Here is a 20872-nt window from a genome sequence, read left to right as displayed (position 1 = left end):
CTCCTGGCCCCTTTCTGCCTGTTCGAAATGTCTGCCCTATCTACATCATCTTGCTTTGCAACATCTTCCATGAAATTTACCTGCGTGTGTGTGTGTGTGTGTGTGTGTGTGTGTGTGTGTGTGTGGACAGTGTGAGGTGGTAAATCTGACTACACTGGACGGTGTGACCCCTCTCCATGCGGCCTGCCAGCAGGGTCACCGTGCATGTGCAGGTCTGCTGATAGAGCATGGGGCCAGGGTTAGTTTGGGAGAACATGAAGTGCTGTTTACGAGGACTGTTTATTCATGTCCTTTGCCTACAGTAATGTCAGAGCCTCTCTGATTCTTTCTGTAGTAAAAACACATTATTAAAAACAGTTTTAAATCTCCAGCCCCCAACTGTTGTGTGTGTTTGTAGGTGAATGCCTCCACGATGAGTGGAAGTGCTCCTCTCTCTGAGGCCTCCAGCAAAGGCCATGTGACCTGTGTTAACCTGCTGCTTCAGCATGGAGCTACACATCAAACCCCTAACCCGTCAACAGAGGAAAAGTTCATCACCCCCAACAGAGGAACAGCTCCCCCCCCCCCCCATTCTAGTAGCGGTAACCCTCCCACAATCTAGTGTTACCTTACTTTTGCCTGCAGTATAGTTCATCCTTCAGCTAGATAAGACTCATCTGCAGTATGAGTTCTGTTACAAGTAACAAATTTTAGCATCAAACAGAAAAAATAAACTACTGCCCAATGAGGAAATGTTCAGACAGGTATTATTATACTGTTAAGCACTTATAAATTTTACTTTAAAATATTTTTACATTTATTACTGCATTTATGTTGTGTTCTGGTGTGAAATATGTTTTATGTTATATGTTATCCCCCTAAATAGAAAGAAAGAACACAAAGAAGCCATTAGTCTTTCAGCGTCGATACTAACACGTGCAGGTCTTATTCACTTTATCGATCCGTTTGCTTAGTTTTCAGCGGCCTCTTATTTACTGTCCCCTGAAATCTGCTCAGCTCAACTTCAGCTTCCAGCCTGACGAGGAAACAGACTTAAGTGTTTTTATAGTAGATAAAACGAATTTTGAGTAGATGATGCTCACGTTTGCAATTACCGACTTTACGAGAAATTATTGGAAACAGAAATGAAAGTTGTCAGCACTTGTGCGGCAAATATCTCATCTGGTCTTTGTTCGTACTTGGGGGGTTTGGTTTCTAAACTGCTTTTAGTTCAGATTTAAAATCTAAAAACTATGGATCCTAAAGGTTTCTTACGGAGATCTAATGCACCACAGTGTACCTGAAAGAAAATGTTACAACCTGTAATGAGTATACAAGAGTGTCAAAAAATATAGTGATTTCATAACGATTTGATTTGTTTATCGTATAGAACTCAAAAGGTGGTGCATACGGAACCGAAGTTGACATTCCATTAAGTCCAATTCGTATCGTAAAAGTGACAATGTGGGAAATTGTTTTTCAAGAATGCAATGGAGTTATAACTAGTATAATATGGCTTTTACAAGTTCTAATAAAAGAATATTGAACATAAGAATACCATTTAACTAAAACAAATATTTATGTTTACCGTAATGCAGGATGTAGACACGCACAAAACGTTCAACGTCGTTACCGAGGTGTGTCGAAGTGCAGATAGTGTGACTGTGGTCCATTTTTAGGCCAAGCAACGGATCACTCGATCCATTTACCGTGAAATCGAAAGGCACTTGGGGCGCAAACCCCAGACTGCATATACAACGGATATGTCGGTAAATACAATGGACGGAACATCACTGTTGACTCGCATTGTTAAATTTGGAAGCCGCCATCTTGGGCACGTTTGCGCAATAGATCAAAATTGTAGCCAGAGCGTGCAGGTAGTTTGACGCTGAGTGCTTCAGCGACGTTACGACAAACTAGCTGGTGAAATTGGGGACGTTAACATCCTCGGTATTTTAGCAAACGTACAAGAACTTCAGCCCAAGCATCGCCTTAATCATCACCCGGCTCCCTCATATGAATGACTGCTGATGTTCTGTGGAAGATGATGTGGCCTTACGCAGCAGCGACTATAACACACCCCCAGTCAGTAGATTCAGCGACCCAAATTCACATCATGACTTTGCAACAACTATTGGTACAGGTGGTTAGGTCACATACCTACAAGACAGGTCTTTATTCTGATTTGATCTGTACATTTGGCAGACGCTGTTATCCAGTGCCTGGGTAGCTTATCATGAGTTTGGTCGAAAAAGAATAAAAAAAATTCATTGTGTAATTTTGCACATACTCATAGGCTACACATTAAAGACGTTATTTAACACTCTTTTTTAATAAACACATTTGCATATTAATACAGTTGGGGGCATGTTTCTGCTGTGTTGCGTGAGATCTTGTTATAGATATTGCAGTCTATCCCTGTGCTGCTCTATGCCATCTCTGCTCGAACTCTCAACTCTAATTGCTCTGATATTTATGTATGCGTAATTAAAACAAGGATCGAAGGCAGTGCCACCAACCCATGGATGTTCTCGGGGAAAGAACATTTTAGTGAGATCTTTCCTAAAGATGTCAGTGTCCTCTTCAGCCCAGTTTACTTCATTGAAAAGACGTGAAAAGGCTACGAAACAGCGAGAACAGCTCATGGCCATACAGGTGATGCTGCAAGTGTGTTCAGGAAGCTGTGCCCAAAAATCACAGCATGTTAAAAAAAAAATACAATATTCACATGCAAATACATAGATATGTGTACATATACATATTCATATTTAAAACCTGTTTAGTCAGACCTGGATCCCCCTCTAAGCATGCATTTTCAACTTCTGCAAGGCCATATTCTCTAAATACCCTATTGGGAAAAACACTCAAAACCTCTCGACAGTCAACACGCATGTTGGCGTGTAAATGAGCTGTTGCCTAAATAACTTAATCTGCCAGTAATTGCACTGCCCTAGTCTCATCCATGACCGTTAGAAGTAGCTCTCACAGAAGACCTTCGAGCAAGAGTACTGCAGGGCTCAGGCAAACACAGACTTGTGCAAATATAATTTAATTTAAATATAATTTCCAGTGTTTTGCCTTACAGCAAAGGTGAAAAACAAATCAAGTCTATTTGAGAAAATGCAAGGGAACAGCAAAGCAATGCAGAATATGTGGACAGCTGCCTAATCCTAACCTTAACCCTACCTCTACTCCAACCCTAGACTATGTGGACAACTGCCTCAAACATAGTGCACAGTCATTTGTATCTGAGAAATTGCTAAACTAAAAATACTAAGCCTATTATAAATATTAATCTTAGTAAAAGTACTAACTACTGTTTATCTTTCAATAACAGAGTAACACTGCCAAGGCTGAAGATTTCTCTGTAGTTGGCATGGTAAGAAAGACATGTTATGTGCATCACCATTGTCTTGAGCAGGATTCTATGACAGTAAATTACACAGGGTGTGTTTCCACAGACACAAATGAAGCTTAAGCCCAGATGTAAAAGGAAGTGCATTATGCAATTATCCCAGCACTGGAGATAGCCTGAAGCATAAGGTAGCACCCAGAAGACAGAAATTAGACTCAGACATAGAAAACCTGCACTTGGGTTAGTGCCAGCCTCCTATGAAGCTGCTGTTAGTAACACACAACTACATGTGTGCCGGACAACTAAACTGAATATTTAGAAACTACATAGGCAACATTTTTTGCAATAACTAACCTATAAACACACATCAAGAGAGGCGTGATATTTATTAAAAAATTATGACATATTATATATATATATATATATATATATATATATATATATATATATATATATATATATATATATATATATATATATACTAAAATGTTCAATGTTCATACAATTGATCACAAAGTATTTCTATTGTTAAATAATTACTATACAAGCTACATTACACCACTTATAAATTAAATGTCATTACTTCATGATGAGTAATAAAAATACATGATTAATCTTTAAATCACAGTCTGCTCGCCATGGTTAGATGCAAGAACAGGTGAGAGAAGGTTGCCTTATCCAGCATGCCTGGCGAACGTGGCACTGCTTGGGCAGGAATCGGCTCTTATGACGGTCTGTTTAGTAAGGCACACTGCCACAGCAGCAGACTGACCAGTGTTGCTGCACGGTAAGCTCTGATTGACTGAGCCTGATGGTCCTGCAGTTCTACTGAGGGTGGGGGGAAGAAATTATGATGTCCACAGTAAGTAGATGGTGGAGAAGCTGAAAGCCAGCAACACTGATGCCAGTAAGAGGAGAACCTTCTGCAACCATAAACACATGTCCACCTTCTGCTCCAGGCGGGAGTTACTGGCCATGACTCGCATTAACTAGAACATAGACAGCAAGACAAAACAAGGCTATACAATACAGGTTTGTCAAAGTCTTCATCTATTTACATCTGAAGATGTTACCATAACAAAAGAACCCTTTAAAACTTTTCTTTCCCAATGAGAGACTGCTACTGTCACAGTCAGTAACCTCTGGAGAATAATAAAGAATCCCTACAGAACAGTCTTAAGATTCAGCAGTACATGTTAGGTAATCTAGTGCTGGAAGCACGCCAGTCGAAGTGTCTGTCCACTTACTGTCATGTGGAGATCTTGGGTGTCAGTGGTAGGCGTGCCTAACGAAGTGTCACTCAGATTACTCAGAATAGACTTAGGACTCTCAAGAATATGACACCGAAGTCTGCAGGAAACAGTTTAACATGGTTATGAAGCAGGCTGCAAATCACAGACCTGTCAGCTTTCAGCTGCTCAGCAGTGGACAAGAAGAGCCTGAAATCAGGGAATTTCTACAGTGACCAAAATTCACACATCATCAACCCTCACTTAAACGTCGCAGTTTAGTGAAAGGTTACCCACTGAGATTCCAGACAATCTGAGGAAACCTCACCTGTGCTCCATGATCTTTGCTTTGGGAACTTCCTTCCAGAACTGGGCGAGATCCAGGGAGCCTGCACTTACATTTGCTTCCATCTCAGCAGCCATGACCAGGAAGCGGTCCTGAGGAGAGGCCTGGTAACCTAGGCAAAGCACAAACACGCACACAAACATCCACACACGTGGACAAACACACACGCACAAACACATAGCTACAGTCTCCCTACACTTCAAACCCAACTCTCATTGTCAAGACTGAAAATAGCCAGTAAACTACAACAGAAAGAGCACGCTTGGCACCAGCCATACTTTGAAATGGATTGAATGAATGATTAATAAATAAAATTACAGAGGTCTGAAGCATAACAATTCAGTACGTGGGAGTCTTGTCAGTTCCTGCATCAGAAGCCATGGGGGTTTATGCGAGTGTCTGGGGTTCCTACCTCCATGCAGAGAGACCACAATGTCAACATTGGCCCCTGTCTCACAGCTGCTACTGCTGGGCTTCACACGGTACTTCTCTGGAGCTGTCGTTCGCACCTGGACACAATTCAGCAGTCAACAAAAACTGCCTTAAAGCTACAATTTAATACTGATCTTAAACTTACAATTTTGCTCACCTAGAAGCATCAAGCCATAACCAAATCTGACTGAGGATCGATAATTCTAAACGTCTAGACGTCAGTGGTAATAGACTAGCTCTAACCATAACAGAATTACTCTGTCAAACACTAGTAACATGCCAAACACTAAATGAAAGCTTATCGGTCTATTGGCCTAATTCTGAACTTCATGGTGTCTTATATAGGATGCCTCTGTTTTGGTTTTAAATAAATGTAATGCTTTGGGACAAATTACTTAATTAATTAAGAAAACTTCAGCACACACTGACCGAGTCTGAGGTGAGTGCGTATAGCCACTCACCTTGAACGCCACATGGTTTTTGGTCACGTTGTGGAGGATGACCAGACATTTTCTCTCTGTATCTCTAGAACCAAAACTGAGTTCCTCAGATGGACTAAGAAAAAAAAAGTGAGGCAGAGATGTAAGCGAAGTAAGATGAGCAAATATAAACAAGAAAAGGAGTCAAAGGCATGACGTTAAAAAAGCAGAGTGCACTAGCAGCGTAATCACCAGACGTTTCATTATGCTCTTCATTCACATTCATGGTAAAGGGCTTTTCTGCCACTTTTGCAGTATTGATCTGCCTTAATTTACCAAAGGCCAGTCTCTCCAGAGGAACAGCTGGCTTCTGCTGTGCTTATAGTACCTGCAAGCTGCAATATGTTCCACACACTTTGCAGTACATGATTAAGCAAAGCACACGTGTTTTAGATTTATATGTAGTGAATCAGCAGCACTCTTGAGTCCAGAGTAGCGAGCTATCGGAAGTCAGCCAACACGAACATCATGGCAGTGACTGACCTGTGGTCTGGTTAGAGACCTCTGCAGCATATGGCCTCCACGGCACTGGTTTTATCACCAGTACAACACCAACGATAAGCTTTTTATCTTGCTCCCAAACAGAGGACTCAATGCAGTATGATAAAGACAGGGACTCGAGTTAAGAATCATTTAAGAACATCAAGAGTTGGTTGCTGGCATTTAAGTCAAGAATCTACAGGTCCACCTAATCAAATCAAGCATTAGAAAGTGGTTGCCTGGTTTTGTCTAAATGTATGAAATTACTGATTGTATATTGAATCATATATAAAGCACTTGGTCCGTCCGGTTGGGCTAGAACACATCATGTTGCTCTTTTTGGCATCCTTTTACTGGGACTCAGAACACTGAAACATCCTGCTGGTGCAGAAAGGGTAGATGTGACTGGTGACATGTTCAGTGAGGTTTATTAAATGGGGCTTTTCAATGTTTGAAATATATCATGGTATATAAAATCTGTTTGCAATATTGTACAATATTATCAATGCTGGTATAACTGTTAGCCCTTTCACTTAAGATAGAAAAAAATATGTATTTAACAAAAAAAAAAAAAATTATATACATATATATACACACACACACACACACACACACACACACACAAAATGTATGCAAGAATACAATCTGCAACTAAAAGAGAATGGGCTGATTGGAAAGATCTGCTGTTCATATGACTGTATGGTACCCTTCCTACATGAAGGCATACTGTGGCACACTGAACTGTTCTCCTGTCAGCACTCCCTTAACCCTTGACTGGGTCACAACAGCCTAAATAATGCGAACACTAACACAAAAGGTAACTCACTTTAAATAATCTTTTAAATGTAGAACACAATCTCAAACCTCATCCCTTTTTCTGAACACTTTGCATTACAATCTTGTCACATCTATAGCAAGCAGCCTATATAATTATTTATATGATAATTTCACAGATTATCCATCAATAGGCCCGTCAGCCTACTTCGTTAAAACTGGCAAATTGTATAAAGTTAATCCACTTTATTGATCATTATAACCTCACCAGCCATGCTGTAGCTATGAATACATACATACATTTAGACATGCCAATTAAACCACAATGTCATGTTTCTGTGAAATGTCAAAGTACTTTTATGCATAAACAAAGCATTATTGCAACAATGCCCCCAAACAAGAACATAATTTCAGCAGTCCTTTTCTATTATGAGAAGTTATTCAACTTCCTTAACTTGCAACCAAAACTACATCTCCATACCTCAACTCCATCCCTACACCCTTTAAAATACCCCTCCATCCTTACACTCTTTACACTATCCCTAAATCTTGTAGCCTACCCCTACATCCTTACACTCTTTACACTATCCCTAAATCTTGTAGCCTACCCCTACATCCTTACACTCTTTACACTATCCCTAAATCTTGTAGCCTACCTCTTCATCCCTACACCCGTCAAACTCTCTCTCAATATCTAAACATTGCACACCACCTCTACTACTCTTAAGCCTGCACACTACCCCTACAGCACGTCTGTCTACACACAGTATCCTACCTGTTACTTGTATACAACACCTCTACCCTCAAGACACCCACTAGGCCTCTACCCTCTCCCAGGTGTGACCCTGAGCCTGGGTAGTGAGCGCAGTTCCTTACCTGACGTGCAGTAGTGTGCCCTTGAAGGTGGTCAAAGGTCTCCTGGCCCCTTTCTGCCTGTTCGAAATGTCTGCCCTATCTACATCATCTTGCTTTGCAACATCTTCCATGAAATTTACCTGCAACACAATGAGAGAGCTGTCTGACCGTCAGTCAGTCATAAAGCACTTGGAATGTGATCATATGCAGTGGTGCTTTAAGGCCTTCGATGGATTGACAAACTGCACGCATGACTCAAGCTGAGTCCAACGATTATGATACCCATGGGGCCACAGGCCACACCAGTACAGACCAATACTGACCACACCAGTACAAATTAGGTTTTTTTGGGTCCAGCTCCACAGCAAAGCATTGTCTCACACAACATTCACAACACACGCGCACACACACACACAGCTAAACAAAATGCTAAACCAAAAGTGCAGAACAATTGTGTTATGCAGTGATTGCAGAAGTAATGCATAAGAAGATGAAGTAATGCTTGGACAATGAGATACAGCTCACACACACACACATTCACAGGGATGTGGCACAATAAGTATGCCATAAGGGAAAGGTGAAAGGTCACCAGCAGTAATGAGTCAGCATTATAATAGAGTCTCTTTATAATAAGGGTTTATTCAAACAGAGGCACTTCAGGATCTGAAATGTCACGGATCTTTATTTAGCATTTGATTCCAGCCAAATGCCAGTATTAAATATAACACTGCACTTCAGTGGTCAAACACCAAGGAAAATAGCTACTGCTATACACAAATCACTAAAGATTAAGCTCTTAAAAAAATTTCAATTATATAAATTTAGTTCATTTTGAGAGTTGAGATTAAACATAGCATTAGTGATATACAAATCATGATTATAAAGTGTTTTCTGTAGTCTGTGGTAACATCAACAAGATGTCCTACAGAGACTGGGGTGTTCTTTACTAAATATGTTGTTTACTAAATATCGGCAGTCATTTCGCTTTTTTCTTACATTCAGATAAAAATGATAGTTACTGTAGAACCATTAATATCAGACTATTAATATCAGATTTTTTTTTTTATGTGCAAGTAACTTGAAAATATAAGCAGGAATGTTCTAAAATGTTATAAAACCTTAATTTAAAACAATCCTTCCATGACAGGTAGATTCCCAATGATTGCTTTTCCAATGAGAAGGTCAGTCATAAAAACATGCCAAGCTAAGATAGCTTCAGCACTAACTAGTTACATTAAAATCAGACATGAAAACGAGGACAAAGAACCTTAGTAAATGAAATCATCTGGACAAAATAATTACTTCATTAGAAAACTCTCCACGATTAAATAATAAATGTATTGATCCATAAACAATCATTAAGTCTTGAAATCTAGAACGCTTGTTGCATTCACTCGTCTTTAAAATCAGTCGTGCTGTGTTTAACCTGATTTTTTAAAAATGGTGCACAACAAACAAAACATGAATGGCAGACAGATGTCAACCTTTCCAGCAAGATCTGGTGAAAACGAGATGAAGACGAGGAGGATGAAGAAGGCACAAGTGATGAAGCATGCTTGTGACTCCGGGGGGCTTTACCAGTCCTTGTTTCAAAACAGAGACACAAAGCAATTAGAGAAGATGAACAACGTCTAGACCTCACTGACACGGAAACTTTTAGCTGAACTTCTAAACTTTAAAAGTGAACCCGCATTTGCACAAACTTTGACTACGATCACATAGCTTAATGAGAACAAAACTGGCTTCAAAAAAGAATAAGCTCTATGATGCGAAATCTAATGGGTTTTTTTGCATTATATATTATCTATCTATCTATCTATCTATCTATCTATCTATCTATCTATCTATCTATCTATCTATCTATCTATCTATCTATCTATCTATCTATCTATCACATGCACTGTGTGTTCTAGGGATAGGCGATATAACAATAGTTATATCAATATATTTGGCTTCTGCAATCAAGAACTTTCATAAACTCATTCAGTGTGTGCACATAATTTGCATCTCAACAATCCAATTTCCAGTTCTAAAATAGACATTTTTATAAAATTCTGACTCATCCCTACTAACTCAAACTCACATATAGCAGTTATCTAAGATTCCATTCTCATGAAACATTTCCTAGAAACTGTTATGATATGCATCATAAACTAAAAGTAGTGCATGCCATAATGTATTGCATTATATTAACAGTCCATAACAAATGTTACTTTACAACTATGAAAGTAATCATACATGCTGTCATTAGAGATTATAGACTATGTAGTGTCATCTTATGTAGTTTCTTAATATCAAGACATTACAAAACAGAGTAAATCATTTTAACCCAACATTTACAAGTACACTGAATATTAGTAATTTTAATGATAAAAATGAGTGTAGTTGCCAAGTTTGACTCTTAGTACAAATTTATAAAGTATCACAAATCTAAAAAATATTAACACAAATTCTTAAGGAAAATCAGAGATCATGCCTTTGCCTGTTGAGAGAGCCAATGCACTGACCTAAACTATCTACTGATACACAATCTACCAATAAACAGTGTACTACAACAAGAACCAGAGCTTGGCATAAACAGAATGAATGATCCCTGCTTGTGCCAGTGGTGATGTAATGATGTGAGGAGTGTTTTCTTGACAGGAAAATCCGTTTTGAAACTTGATACTAAGATCAAAGCACTTGCACATGTCAACTGGGCACATACGAAAAATCACCACAGATTCAAATTAAGTTAGTTAGAATTTTCAAATTCTTTAGGAAGAAAAAAAATGTTTGACCACTTTAGAAATAAATATTGTGTAACAAAAATACACCAATGAGCATGTGTATGATCTGAACTGTGAGTTATTTTTGCATTTAAACCAGTAAACATCTTGTCTGACAGCTTTATTATTTTTTAAGTGGCATGAATCAGTTTTAAGATATTTTACTATTTGTGATATTTAACTGTGTTTATATGCATGTGTGTTTGAAGTAAAGTCCCTAAAAGGACAGAAGAACCATTTGATACTTCAAGATCTCAGCATGTAAGTGGTTTCACTCACAAATATAGTTTTGTAAGATGTGTTAGATTGAAAAAGTATCATACCTGCTGACACAGACAACATATTTCCTGTACATGTACTTTTAAAAAGAAACCGAGAGTAGCATTACTGTCACTCTTCTAGTCTAACAACACACGATGTAGTCTTTAACTGAAGGCAACAACACAACATATCAGATAAGACTAGAATGACAGCATTTTGGCTAGAGAGGCACTCTAACCTGAAACTGAAGTAGGTAGGGCGTAAAAAGTGCATTCTAATACTAAAGTGCATTAGAACCAAAGTACATTCTAATACTAAAGTCTAAAGTGCATTCTAATACTAAAGTGCATTAGAACCAAAGTACATTCTAATACTAAAGTCTAAAGTGCATTAGAACCAAAGTGCATTCTAATACTAAAGTCTAAAGTGCATTCTAATACTAAAGTGCATTAGAACCAAAGTACATTCTAATACTAAAGTCTAAAGTGCATTCTAATACTAAAGTGCATTAGAACCAAAGTGCATTCTAATACTAAAGTGCATTAGAACCAAAGTACATTCTAATACTAAAGTCTAAAGTGCATTAGAACCAAAGTGCATTCTAATACTAAAGTCTAAAGTGCATTCTAATACTAAAGTGCATTAGAACCAAAGTACATTCTAATACTAAAGTCTAAAGTGCATTCTAATACTAAAGTGCATTAGAACCAAAGTGCATTCTAATACTAAAGTGCATTAGAACCAAATTACATTCTAATACTAAAGTCTAAAGTGCATTAGAACCAAAGTGCATTCTAATACTAAAGGCTAAAGTGCATTCTAATGTCAAGGCAAAAAAGTGCTAATGGAGGCAACAACGAGACAATGGAGGCAAAAATGAATGCAAGAATGTCAGCAGCATGTGTTATAATGTATACCAACACTGGCAGTTAGCACAGGCAACATTATGTGAGAAGTTTATGTGATATAAGCAGCTAGCAGAACATAGCGTTGGCATTACATAAACAAATGCATAAAGTTAGCACAATGAGAGCAAACGTCTGCAGTTAGCAAAATGTCAGCTAACGTCAGTAGTCAGTAAAATCTTTTTCTGACCTATTAATTGAAACCAAGCTAAATAAGTAAAAAAAACAAACCAACAGATTAAATTAAAGAGTAGAGCAGGCCTAAATACAGCAGTATAAATGTTTCAAGCTTAGATAAAAGGTACACTGTCTCCAGAGTTGGTGAGTGAAAGGACTTGTACCTTCTTGAGTCTGATGCCATGCTCTGTATTAAAACTCGACTCCAGGCTATCTCTACATTCTGACTCTGCCTCTTTCGCCTCACTCTCATCCTCGCTGACAATTGGTCCATTTTCACATATGGGAGATTGGAAGTCGTCATCAGGGAGGGGTGGGTAGCTGTATTTGAACTGGTCCTACAAAACAATGCAATGCAACATTATACCTGAAAGAATGAACTTACCTCTCTTCACTTGAATTACATATTAAGGAATATTCCATCAGAGCAGTCTTCAGTTCCTTTTACAGTGCTGTGCTAACCAGTAAGATGCTTGGCTTTTGCTGCTCGCAAAGTTTGGAGAAACCATGATCTTATGGGTTTCAGTGGGTCGTCCTCATCAGGTAGCACCAAGGAGGTTTTACATAAACATTTTTTGTGCTTGTCAATCATTCTTTGCAATCCTTGCATCTTTGCACCCGAGTGCTCAGAGAGTTTTCATGCCTACAGAATCACCAATAACAAGCTAGCAAGCTGGGCATTTAACAAAACCATTAGAAGAGCAAATCCATTATCTAATTGAACTATAATGTATCATTTTAACAGTCATAATTGTCCATACACACAAAAACATGCATGCATACACTACACTGATAGATCATACCATGCCTCCCATTTGAGGGGGAAGGTGCTCAGGGCTGATGTACGTCTGAATATCACTTTTGGAAACAAACTTCAACTTGCTGATAGCTTCTGGGCCCAACCATGTCTTAACAATCTTCCAGGCAGCTGTCACAAACAGGAAAGATATTCTTCCAAATCAAAAGTACAGCACATTAAATGTAAAATATTAGCCATTCAAAAGATGTATCACCAGTGCTGGTGTTGATTTATTTAAACTTTAAAATAAGGAAAAACAGAGTAGCCTCACCATTCATAATCCAAGGCATCTCATACATGATCATTTTGGCTAAAATGAAAAGAATAAAAACATTAATTAACATAATAAGCATATCTATACATAAATAAAGCAGGGATTAACAACAATAGGTCCCAACTTCAAAGACTAATGAACATCTAAAGATTCATCAGTATCTGTAGTTCTTCTTTGATCATACTTTAAACCAAGCACTCTGACACTGCCACGCCACTATCTGAGTTCAGTTCCCAGTTGTATATATATGCTACCTGTAGCTGGGGATCTCAGTGAGGTGAACAGTTAAGATCCTTAGCGGATCCTTCCACTGCATATACTGGAAACCCTCATGAACACCAGAGGAAGGTATGTAAGAGCGTTCACCTTTGACCAAACAAGAACTCAGTAATAACAAGCAACTCTGAAATGGCCACATAATTCAATTTACACCTCCTTACTGAAAAACTTTGACCGAGCCATCATTTTGACAGCGCCATCATTTTTATAATGACTTATAACCAAGCCAAAAATATAATGAGCACAAATCCATGACCTTGTAGCAGTAAGAAAATGTGTATGTGCTCACGGGTCATGAGTTCATGGGTCAATGCTATATTCCTTTCTGATTTTGGACAGGATTATAACTTTTTTAATGAAAGCTACATGCAACCTTCAACCCAAACTGTCTGCTCTTAACTGCGACACTTTATAGCCGACCTGTTCTTGTAGAATGCTCCAGTTTATAGTTAAGAAGGAATACGTTTGTTCGTTTTTTTCTATCAATGACATTGCATCTCTTTATTAATGCCTCAAATTATTGTTTGATGCTTTTATTATTTTCATTTGCTTGGTACTTTCATGTTTATATCGTCTACTTAGAGCACCTCTATTAGTGTGAACAATGGCAGAATAGGACTGAGTAAAGGGATTGTGCTCTGGTTATATAAGCATGGAGGAGGAAAGGTGGCAAGGGCCAGTCCTTTTAAATATACAGCTGATTTATAAAGAAACATGAGTGTAGAAAAATAAGTGAATGCACTTACACAGAAACTTTGGATAGTACACTTTGAAGCAGCTAATGATATACTTCACAAAGTCCATGTCCTGTGGGGAAAAAGGGTGTATGAGAGAGAAAAGGAGGGGATGATTGCTACGTGCTAAGTGAGGTCTGAGAGTAATGAACAGGGTTTTTAACGGGCATCCAGTGAAGAGACTATTTATCCAAGGTGAGATTATTCAGTGCCTCGAGTAGTAAAAACAACCCCCTTCATCTCACCTAAGATTTTGTCAAGAGATCTTCTGAACTGCGCTACCACTGCTAATTCAGTGTTTCAGACGCAGTCTGAAAGTTTGGTTTTCAGTGTAAAAAGGAGTCAAAGGAAAATAAGTCAAAAATACCATGGACAGGACACACCATGCAGCAAATCTCAAGCACACACAACAGATTTTCACAAGGCCATTTATATCATGTGCTACTGCCAGCCCAAAGATCTTTCGTGGTTCTGGGTGAAAAGTGGCCTTGTACACTAATGCAAGGCCAGCTTTCCTGTCCAAACCTTAGCCTTAATCACCACGGGAGAGCTGGGAGCACAGGGTAAAAGAGCAAAACCAACCAGCCCACATTCAGAGTAGTCACTGGGGGCAATTGTGCAACTCTGCCATTCATAAATGACCTTGGCTTAATGTTGACACACAAACTTATTGTCCATATCATTGCCTCAGGAGATCCAACTCTTGGGTAAATAATATCTATTTTGTTCCTACAAAAGCAGGGTTTTAAATATCCAGTTTCAGGCATTAGATTGGTATATAGAAAATGTAGAAAGAGAAGAAAAACAGGAAAACAAATAATCTGAATTTGAACAGTCTGAAATAAAGGCTGTTTAAAGGCTGTTTTCAAGACTGTCATGCAACACCCGAGAAAACCCACAAAAATGTATTTCAATTACAGTGAAGGAATTACCTTTACAAATATCCTTAAAGTGAGATCCCCAGGAGACAAAGCAAAATATCATTGTCAACAAAGTAGGTAAGGCATCGTAATGAAAATAAAATGTTAAAATCTTAAAAAATAATTAGTCAAGACAAATTTATCACTAACTAATACTAATGAAAAGAGGCAAACTTTGTTTTAAGAAAAATGGAGGACCAATCTATTTCCATATAATGAAAGTAGATTAAAGAGTTTGCTAATCCCTTAATTTGTAGAAGTTTGATTAGGGTTATGGCTTTATCTGCTCTGTGCTATTAAATTGGTCCTATTCTCCTTGAGGCACCAGGAGCAAGCAGAGGAGCAATGTGACAACACAGAGGTCAGAGGAGCCAGTGACTAAGGATTTGGTCCATTAACTGGATTAACCAACAGGATTAGGAGGTTACTTTAATCTGAAAAGCATTAATGCTGAGCATCACCTAACCCTCAGTGTGTCAGCCACGGACAGCTAATAAAGTGAGGAGACATACTTTGGAACCTCAACTTCACATACAACATATACCACTGCAAAAAAGAGAGCGCAGATATGAAATATATTTTTTTCTACAAATGTGTCAATTTAAGTCAAAAAATACCCTTGCAAGTTTGTGACCCTAAGTAAGAAATGGTAATATATTGATATACGTTTTAAATGGACAAGACTAAAACGGACCTGATTCACAGAAACAATTTATAGTAATACTTAACCAGTCTTCTCATAGAAATTTGACATGGTTTCCCTTGAAATTCTACAACTATACAAAACTGTAAAGAAAGCTGCAAGTACCCTACCAAAAATGTAACAACCATATAATAGTAGTAGTTGTATTTAAAATAATTAATCAACATATACACCATGAGGCAACTATGTACATCAGTGGGTCCTTTTAAATATGGTTAAAAAAGGAGAAGTTGCTGAAAGGCGTGATGAGTACATGGGGCGCGGTTAGGGTGGAGGATGTGAAGATGAGTACATGGGGCGGGGTTAGGGTGGAGGATGTGAAGATGAGTACATGGGGCGCGGTTAGGGTGGAGGATGTGAAGATGAGTACATGGGGCGGGGTTAGGGTGGAGGATGTGATGATGAGTACATGGGGCGCGGCTAGGGTGGAGGATGTGTTGAGTACATGGGGCGCGGTTAGGGTGGAGGATGTGAAGATGAGTACATGGGGCGGGGTTAGGGTGGAGGATGTGATGATGAGTACATGGGGCGCGGTTAGGGTGGAGGATGTGAAGATGAGTACATGGGGCGCGGTTAGGGTGGAGGATGTGAAGATGAGTACATGGGGCGTGGTTAGGGTGGAGGATGTGATGATGAGTACATGGGGCGGGGTTAGGGTGGAGGATGTGTTGAGTACATGGGGCGGGGTTAGGGTGGAGGATGTGATGATGAGTACATGGGGCAGGGTTAGGGTGGAGGATGTGATGATGAGTACATGGGGCGGGGTTAGGGTGGATGATGTGAAGATGAGTACATGGGGCGGGGTTAGGGTGGAGGATGTGATGATTACATGGGGCGGGGTTAGGGTGTAGGATGTGATGATTACATGGGGCGGGGTTATGGTAGGGGATGTGTCTTATGATGTGCTCATGAGGCGGGGTTAGGGAGGGGATTTTGTGATGAACTCACTGGGGCAGGGTTAAGGTGGGGAATGTGACTTACAATGTTGCTGATGCCAGACTCAGACATGTCGAAGACAACGGTGAGGGGCGTGCCGGGCTCACGCTTAGCATACCGCTCCAACCAGAACGCCACGTACTTCTTTTTGTCCAAGATCGTCTTTGGGTCCTTGACGTGGAGTTTCACCTTGAACCAAACTGCAAGCAAAAAGCCACATATAAAAGCCCCTTATTTGCACATGCTCAGTTATATGCAGTTAAGTGCAATTTACTTATTGTTGCAACAGAACAAACTCACACTAGCACTAGCTCACCAAGCTTTTGTCTCTGTCAGAACATAGTGAATGAGATTATAAACTTCTGCTTTTGAGGCTCACTTCTAAAAGGCTGAGGAGGAAGTGTCATGTAGCCTGGCTTTGTTTAAAAGTGCAATAACCAGCGCTGTTTGACACTTCTCATGCTTTGTGCTTTACTGTGTGGTTTGTCATGTGTTCTTGTGCAAAGACAGGCAGTTATTTTTTTGTCCCCATTTCTCATTGCACAGCTTCAGATGTTGCCTACATTCAGATTACTGGAATGATTAATCCATTTAATATTTACCTATTATAAATTCTGGGTTTTAGCATAGTAACATAACACAAGAAAATTAGGCCAAATTATGTCTTATACTTTGGCCTGATTCAAACCTGCGTTGAGACTGAAATCAGCATAATGAAACTGCACAGTCAATGTCTAATAATGAACTCAGGCCCCACCAATGAAGTGCACTTAAGTCAAGAACCTCTTAGTGATATATACAAAACATTTTTATTTATATATATATATATATATATATATATATATATATATATATATATATATATATATAAATCAACCAACAGAACAAACAAAACAACAAAAACAGGCGCACACAACAACACAACAGCCCATATAAAAGCTCCTGAAATGTAATAACCACTTTCACATGTGCTCAAAGTGAAAACTTACACAGTTTGTGACCCTCTTTGTCGTAGCCATGAAGGTAGACTGCTCCTGTCTCAAATGTCCACCTTGGAATACTGTTCTCAGTGAGATCTGTGAGAACAACAGGATGCTTCAGTTTGGCACACATCCAAAACCACGGCACTTGGTTATTCCTCAACACCAACCTGAATGTCAACTGAAACAGACCATAATTACATCAGGGCCATCATTTCTCATTGTATTCATTAAGAGTTACAAGCCCAGCTTTGCATAGATCTTGTTGGAGAAAATCATTTTAGTTCAGTTTATTGCATAGCTGCCATTTGACATGTCTTGTAATGACTTCTCTTTAGTTAAAGCCATTTAAAATGATATAGATAAAACTGTGCTACTTTTTCAAGGAAAGTAATTAAGCACTGAACAATAGATGTGACTATCTACACCTCAGGGTGTATAAAGAATCTCACAGTACAAGAACAATAACTGTCTACATTAAGTTGAGACCAAAGAAATCATCCACTCAGGAAAACAAAAAAGCTCCTGATTAATCCTGCTTGCTGTTGCAGAAGAATTGGGCTCTTCATCTTGTCTGTGCCTGTATTAACGCTCCAGAGCAAGGAGTCCACATTCATAAGAAATTGTGTAAAAAGGCGAGATAACCAGAAAGCATCCCTAATCAGTGTTTGTGAAAGACTGCATTTTGTGCTCCATTTTTTACCATAGTATGCTATACGTGTACACAAAAATCCCCATATTTCAGAGGACACGATTTTATAGTAAATGTAAAAATGGAACACAGAACAGGGATCTGGCAAAGGAAAAAACTCTTTTAGCTAATAAATGAAACCTCATTCGCTACTATGTTTTTCTAATCCACCATCGCAGTTGCTAGTAAAACTAGCTTCACAGCCTGCACAGAGCTCTCTTCAAAGGGCTGCAAGGCTTCTGCTACGCCGTGGGGCTGACAGTGGCACAGGACGCGGCAGATGGAGTCGATATGAGCATGGAGTCATGCATATCGAAAGTAACATATGGCCATTACACTGTGATAGTAGTAGCACAGGAACAGATGTCATGCCAGACTAACTACAGCCAAATTGGTAGAAATAAGGAAGAGGAAACCGATAAAGCAGTGGTATTCAAATCTGGACCTCAAACCCTAATCTGGTCCTGGATTTTGTAATACCTTATAGTTGATTAAATGATTAATGTAACTGGTTAGCCACCTTGTCATCACAATTGTCTTCTATATAAAGGGAGGGCCTGGATGACTGAGATCTGAATACCTCTGCTATAAGGAAACACAGAAGTTAAACAAAAGATTTTGATATTAACGTAAATACCATTCACAGTATATTCCTTCCTCCACTGAAAGCTCTCGTCAATCATTTTCAGGGCATCCTCCACAACAAACAGTCTCCATGTTAGGTAGCACTCAACCAAAGCGTCGTCCTTGAAGAGTCTTTCCACATCTCTGGAGTCATATTTGTCAGAAGAATCTGAAATGTTTATTAGTAGTAGTATAACTGGTATGCATTATAGGGTTTTATGGTCAAAATGAATGCAAACTGGTTTCATTCACCTAATTAATTATTTTTAATACAAAATTTATATATCTAAAAATTTCATTCCTGGTATCCGATGGGGTGACTGCTCTAGATTAGGGATCACATCTACAAGATGCAAGACCGGAACAACCTTAATGTTAACCTTCTATGTTCTATTTCTTCTTTCAGTCCCTGTTATTTCTGAAACTTTTCATATTCCTTCCTTTGGATTTTTCCATCATCATTTGAATTTATAATGTGATTTGTATTTACATGATTTGTATTTATATGTACAATGTGTATTTGTTCCTCTGCTGCTTCGGAAGTGAATATCCCCTGAATTCTGAAAGAATGTAGAGGTAAAAAGGTAAAGATTCCATAAAATATGAATAAATCAGAATTCCGTTAATATTATACATGATATGGAGTTCGGCTTGCAAACCAACCCTGACCAATTCAAATACTGATCATACCAATAATGCACTCAGACTGAAGTAGTAGCCTACAGCCTACTTTAAGAAGTGCCAGTTAGTTTTGATGCATGTAGCCTTATCATTAGCATGGGAGAGTTTTCCTACTGTCATTGTGCTACTTTATTCTGTGAATCTGTAAAGGTACTGCGTTGTTATCAGTGCATAATATAAATCAACTATGTTAGATGTGCGTCACTGTCTGCTTGTCCAGTAACGTGAGGTGTGAAGCTGACAGAACTGACTTTTCACCCCTTTCACTGAACAATTTGTGGTGCAATGTTTTGTTAGTTTCAGAGTGGAAATGCTTAACGCTCTCATTCTCAGGACCACCCAATATTTGCATTACAATTAAATAAATATCCTACTTAATCTTGTAATTAATTGGCGTATACTGATTGTTTCGGAACGGAAAACCATGAAAACCTAAACAAAACTGTTACTGCATTTAGCCAAACATACATCTTAGGGAGAGCACAAATGATCTATAATGCTCCTAAACTTCCCCGTAATTATGGAAGTATAAACTAGCTAGCGAGCTAATTTCAGGTACCTAAATTACTTAGTTAGCTTTACGTCTTTCAAGTTAATTACACTTTTGACTAGCAAACTATCCCAGTTTACTATTCAAAAACCCGAGACTGTCTCCATCTGGATCTTAAAAAGTCATCCAGAGAACACTCAGACTAAACTGAAGATAGTGCGGATTCTTGCATAATTACAAACGCCGTTATTGAATACTTATGGCACTGATTATCCGATCTGCGCAGAGGCTACGTGATATAGATAGCGCAGCAAGCAGCTAACTGACACTAATCAATAGGGAAAGTTAGCAGGCTAACGTTAGTTAGCTACCGCTAGCTTACTGACAGCTCACCTTGAATGTATTCGTCCTTGAATCTTTGACGTGTTTCTTGGATCTTGCTGTAGATATCCTTTTAGAGATAATACTGAATTAAACGAAGGCTGACATTAAAAAAAACAAAAAACATTTAGTATATTTCAGTAATTCAAAGACCGCCAACCTGTTCTGCTTCCAGCTGTCCAGCGTCGGCCATGTTTGTACGAACTGACTCTTCACCCTAACAGTGAGCTTGTTTCCTGCACGTAACCGTCTACGGCTGGGAATTCTGTGCAACTGCTGTCCCATGTTCGCCATTTTGGCTCTCGGATGCAAAGGAAATTCAAAAGTACCTCATTGTAAC

The 20872-nt window shown here is 38.9% G+C and overlaps 1 protein-coding gene across 4 annotated transcripts; it reads right to left on the bottom strand.

Annotated features, from left to right (window-relative positions):
- Positions 1-3012: 3012 nt before the first annotated feature.
- mospd2 (motile sperm domain containing 2) lies at positions 3013-20835 on the bottom strand. Of its 4 annotated transcripts, XM_081720483.1 has the most exons (16): positions 20693-20832; positions 20545-20602; positions 19471-19540; positions 18994-19149; positions 17675-17761; positions 16731-16885; positions 14139-14199; positions 13111-13149; positions 12844-12968; positions 12205-12378; positions 7951-8069; positions 5803-5896; positions 5322-5418; positions 4892-5021; positions 4582-4684; positions 3013-4323 (listed from the first exon to the last, which is right to left on the bottom strand). In XM_081720483.1, the coding sequence occupies exons 1-16, from the start codon at positions 20824-20826 to the stop codon at positions 4183-4185; spliced, it is 1743 nt and encodes a 580-aa protein (XP_081576609.1). In that variant the 5' UTR covers positions 20827-20832; the 3' UTR covers positions 3013-4182. The 4 variants fall into 4 exon arrangements, 3 of the variants coding, with proteins under 3 accessions (XP_081576609.1, XP_035378934.1, XP_081576611.1); XM_035523041.2 differs by lacking the exon at positions 19471-19540 and having other exon boundaries at positions 20693-20826; XR_014125220.1 differs by lacking the exons at positions 3013-4323; positions 4582-4684 and having other exon boundaries at positions 5771-5896; positions 20693-20835.
- Positions 20836-20872: the final 37 nt, after the last annotated feature.

The sequence above is a fragment of the Electrophorus electricus genome, chromosome 9 (assembly GCF_041902795.1).
Source record: "Electrophorus electricus isolate QZ-2024a chromosome 9, ASM4190279v1, whole genome shotgun sequence".
In the NCBI taxonomy this organism is placed as follows: domain Eukaryota; kingdom Metazoa; phylum Chordata; class Actinopteri; order Gymnotiformes; family Gymnotidae; genus Electrophorus; species Electrophorus electricus.
This window is presented reverse-complemented; position numbering and strand designations above follow the sequence as displayed.

Bases quoted from the DNA above. Each gene is read 5' to 3' on its own strand.
- mospd2 (XM_081720483.1), bottom strand. From the start codon at position 20,826: ATGGCGAACATGGGACAGCAGTTGCACAGAATTCCCAGCCGTAGACGG. The intron at 17,762-18,993 runs GTATTTACGTTA...TTGTTCTCACAG, and splicing joins GAAGGAATATACTGTGAATG to ATCTCACTGAGAACAGTATT. The intron at 12,379-12,843 runs GTATGATCTATC...ATTGTTTTGTAG, and splicing joins CCCCTCAAATGGGAGGCATG to GACCAGTTCAAATACAGCTA.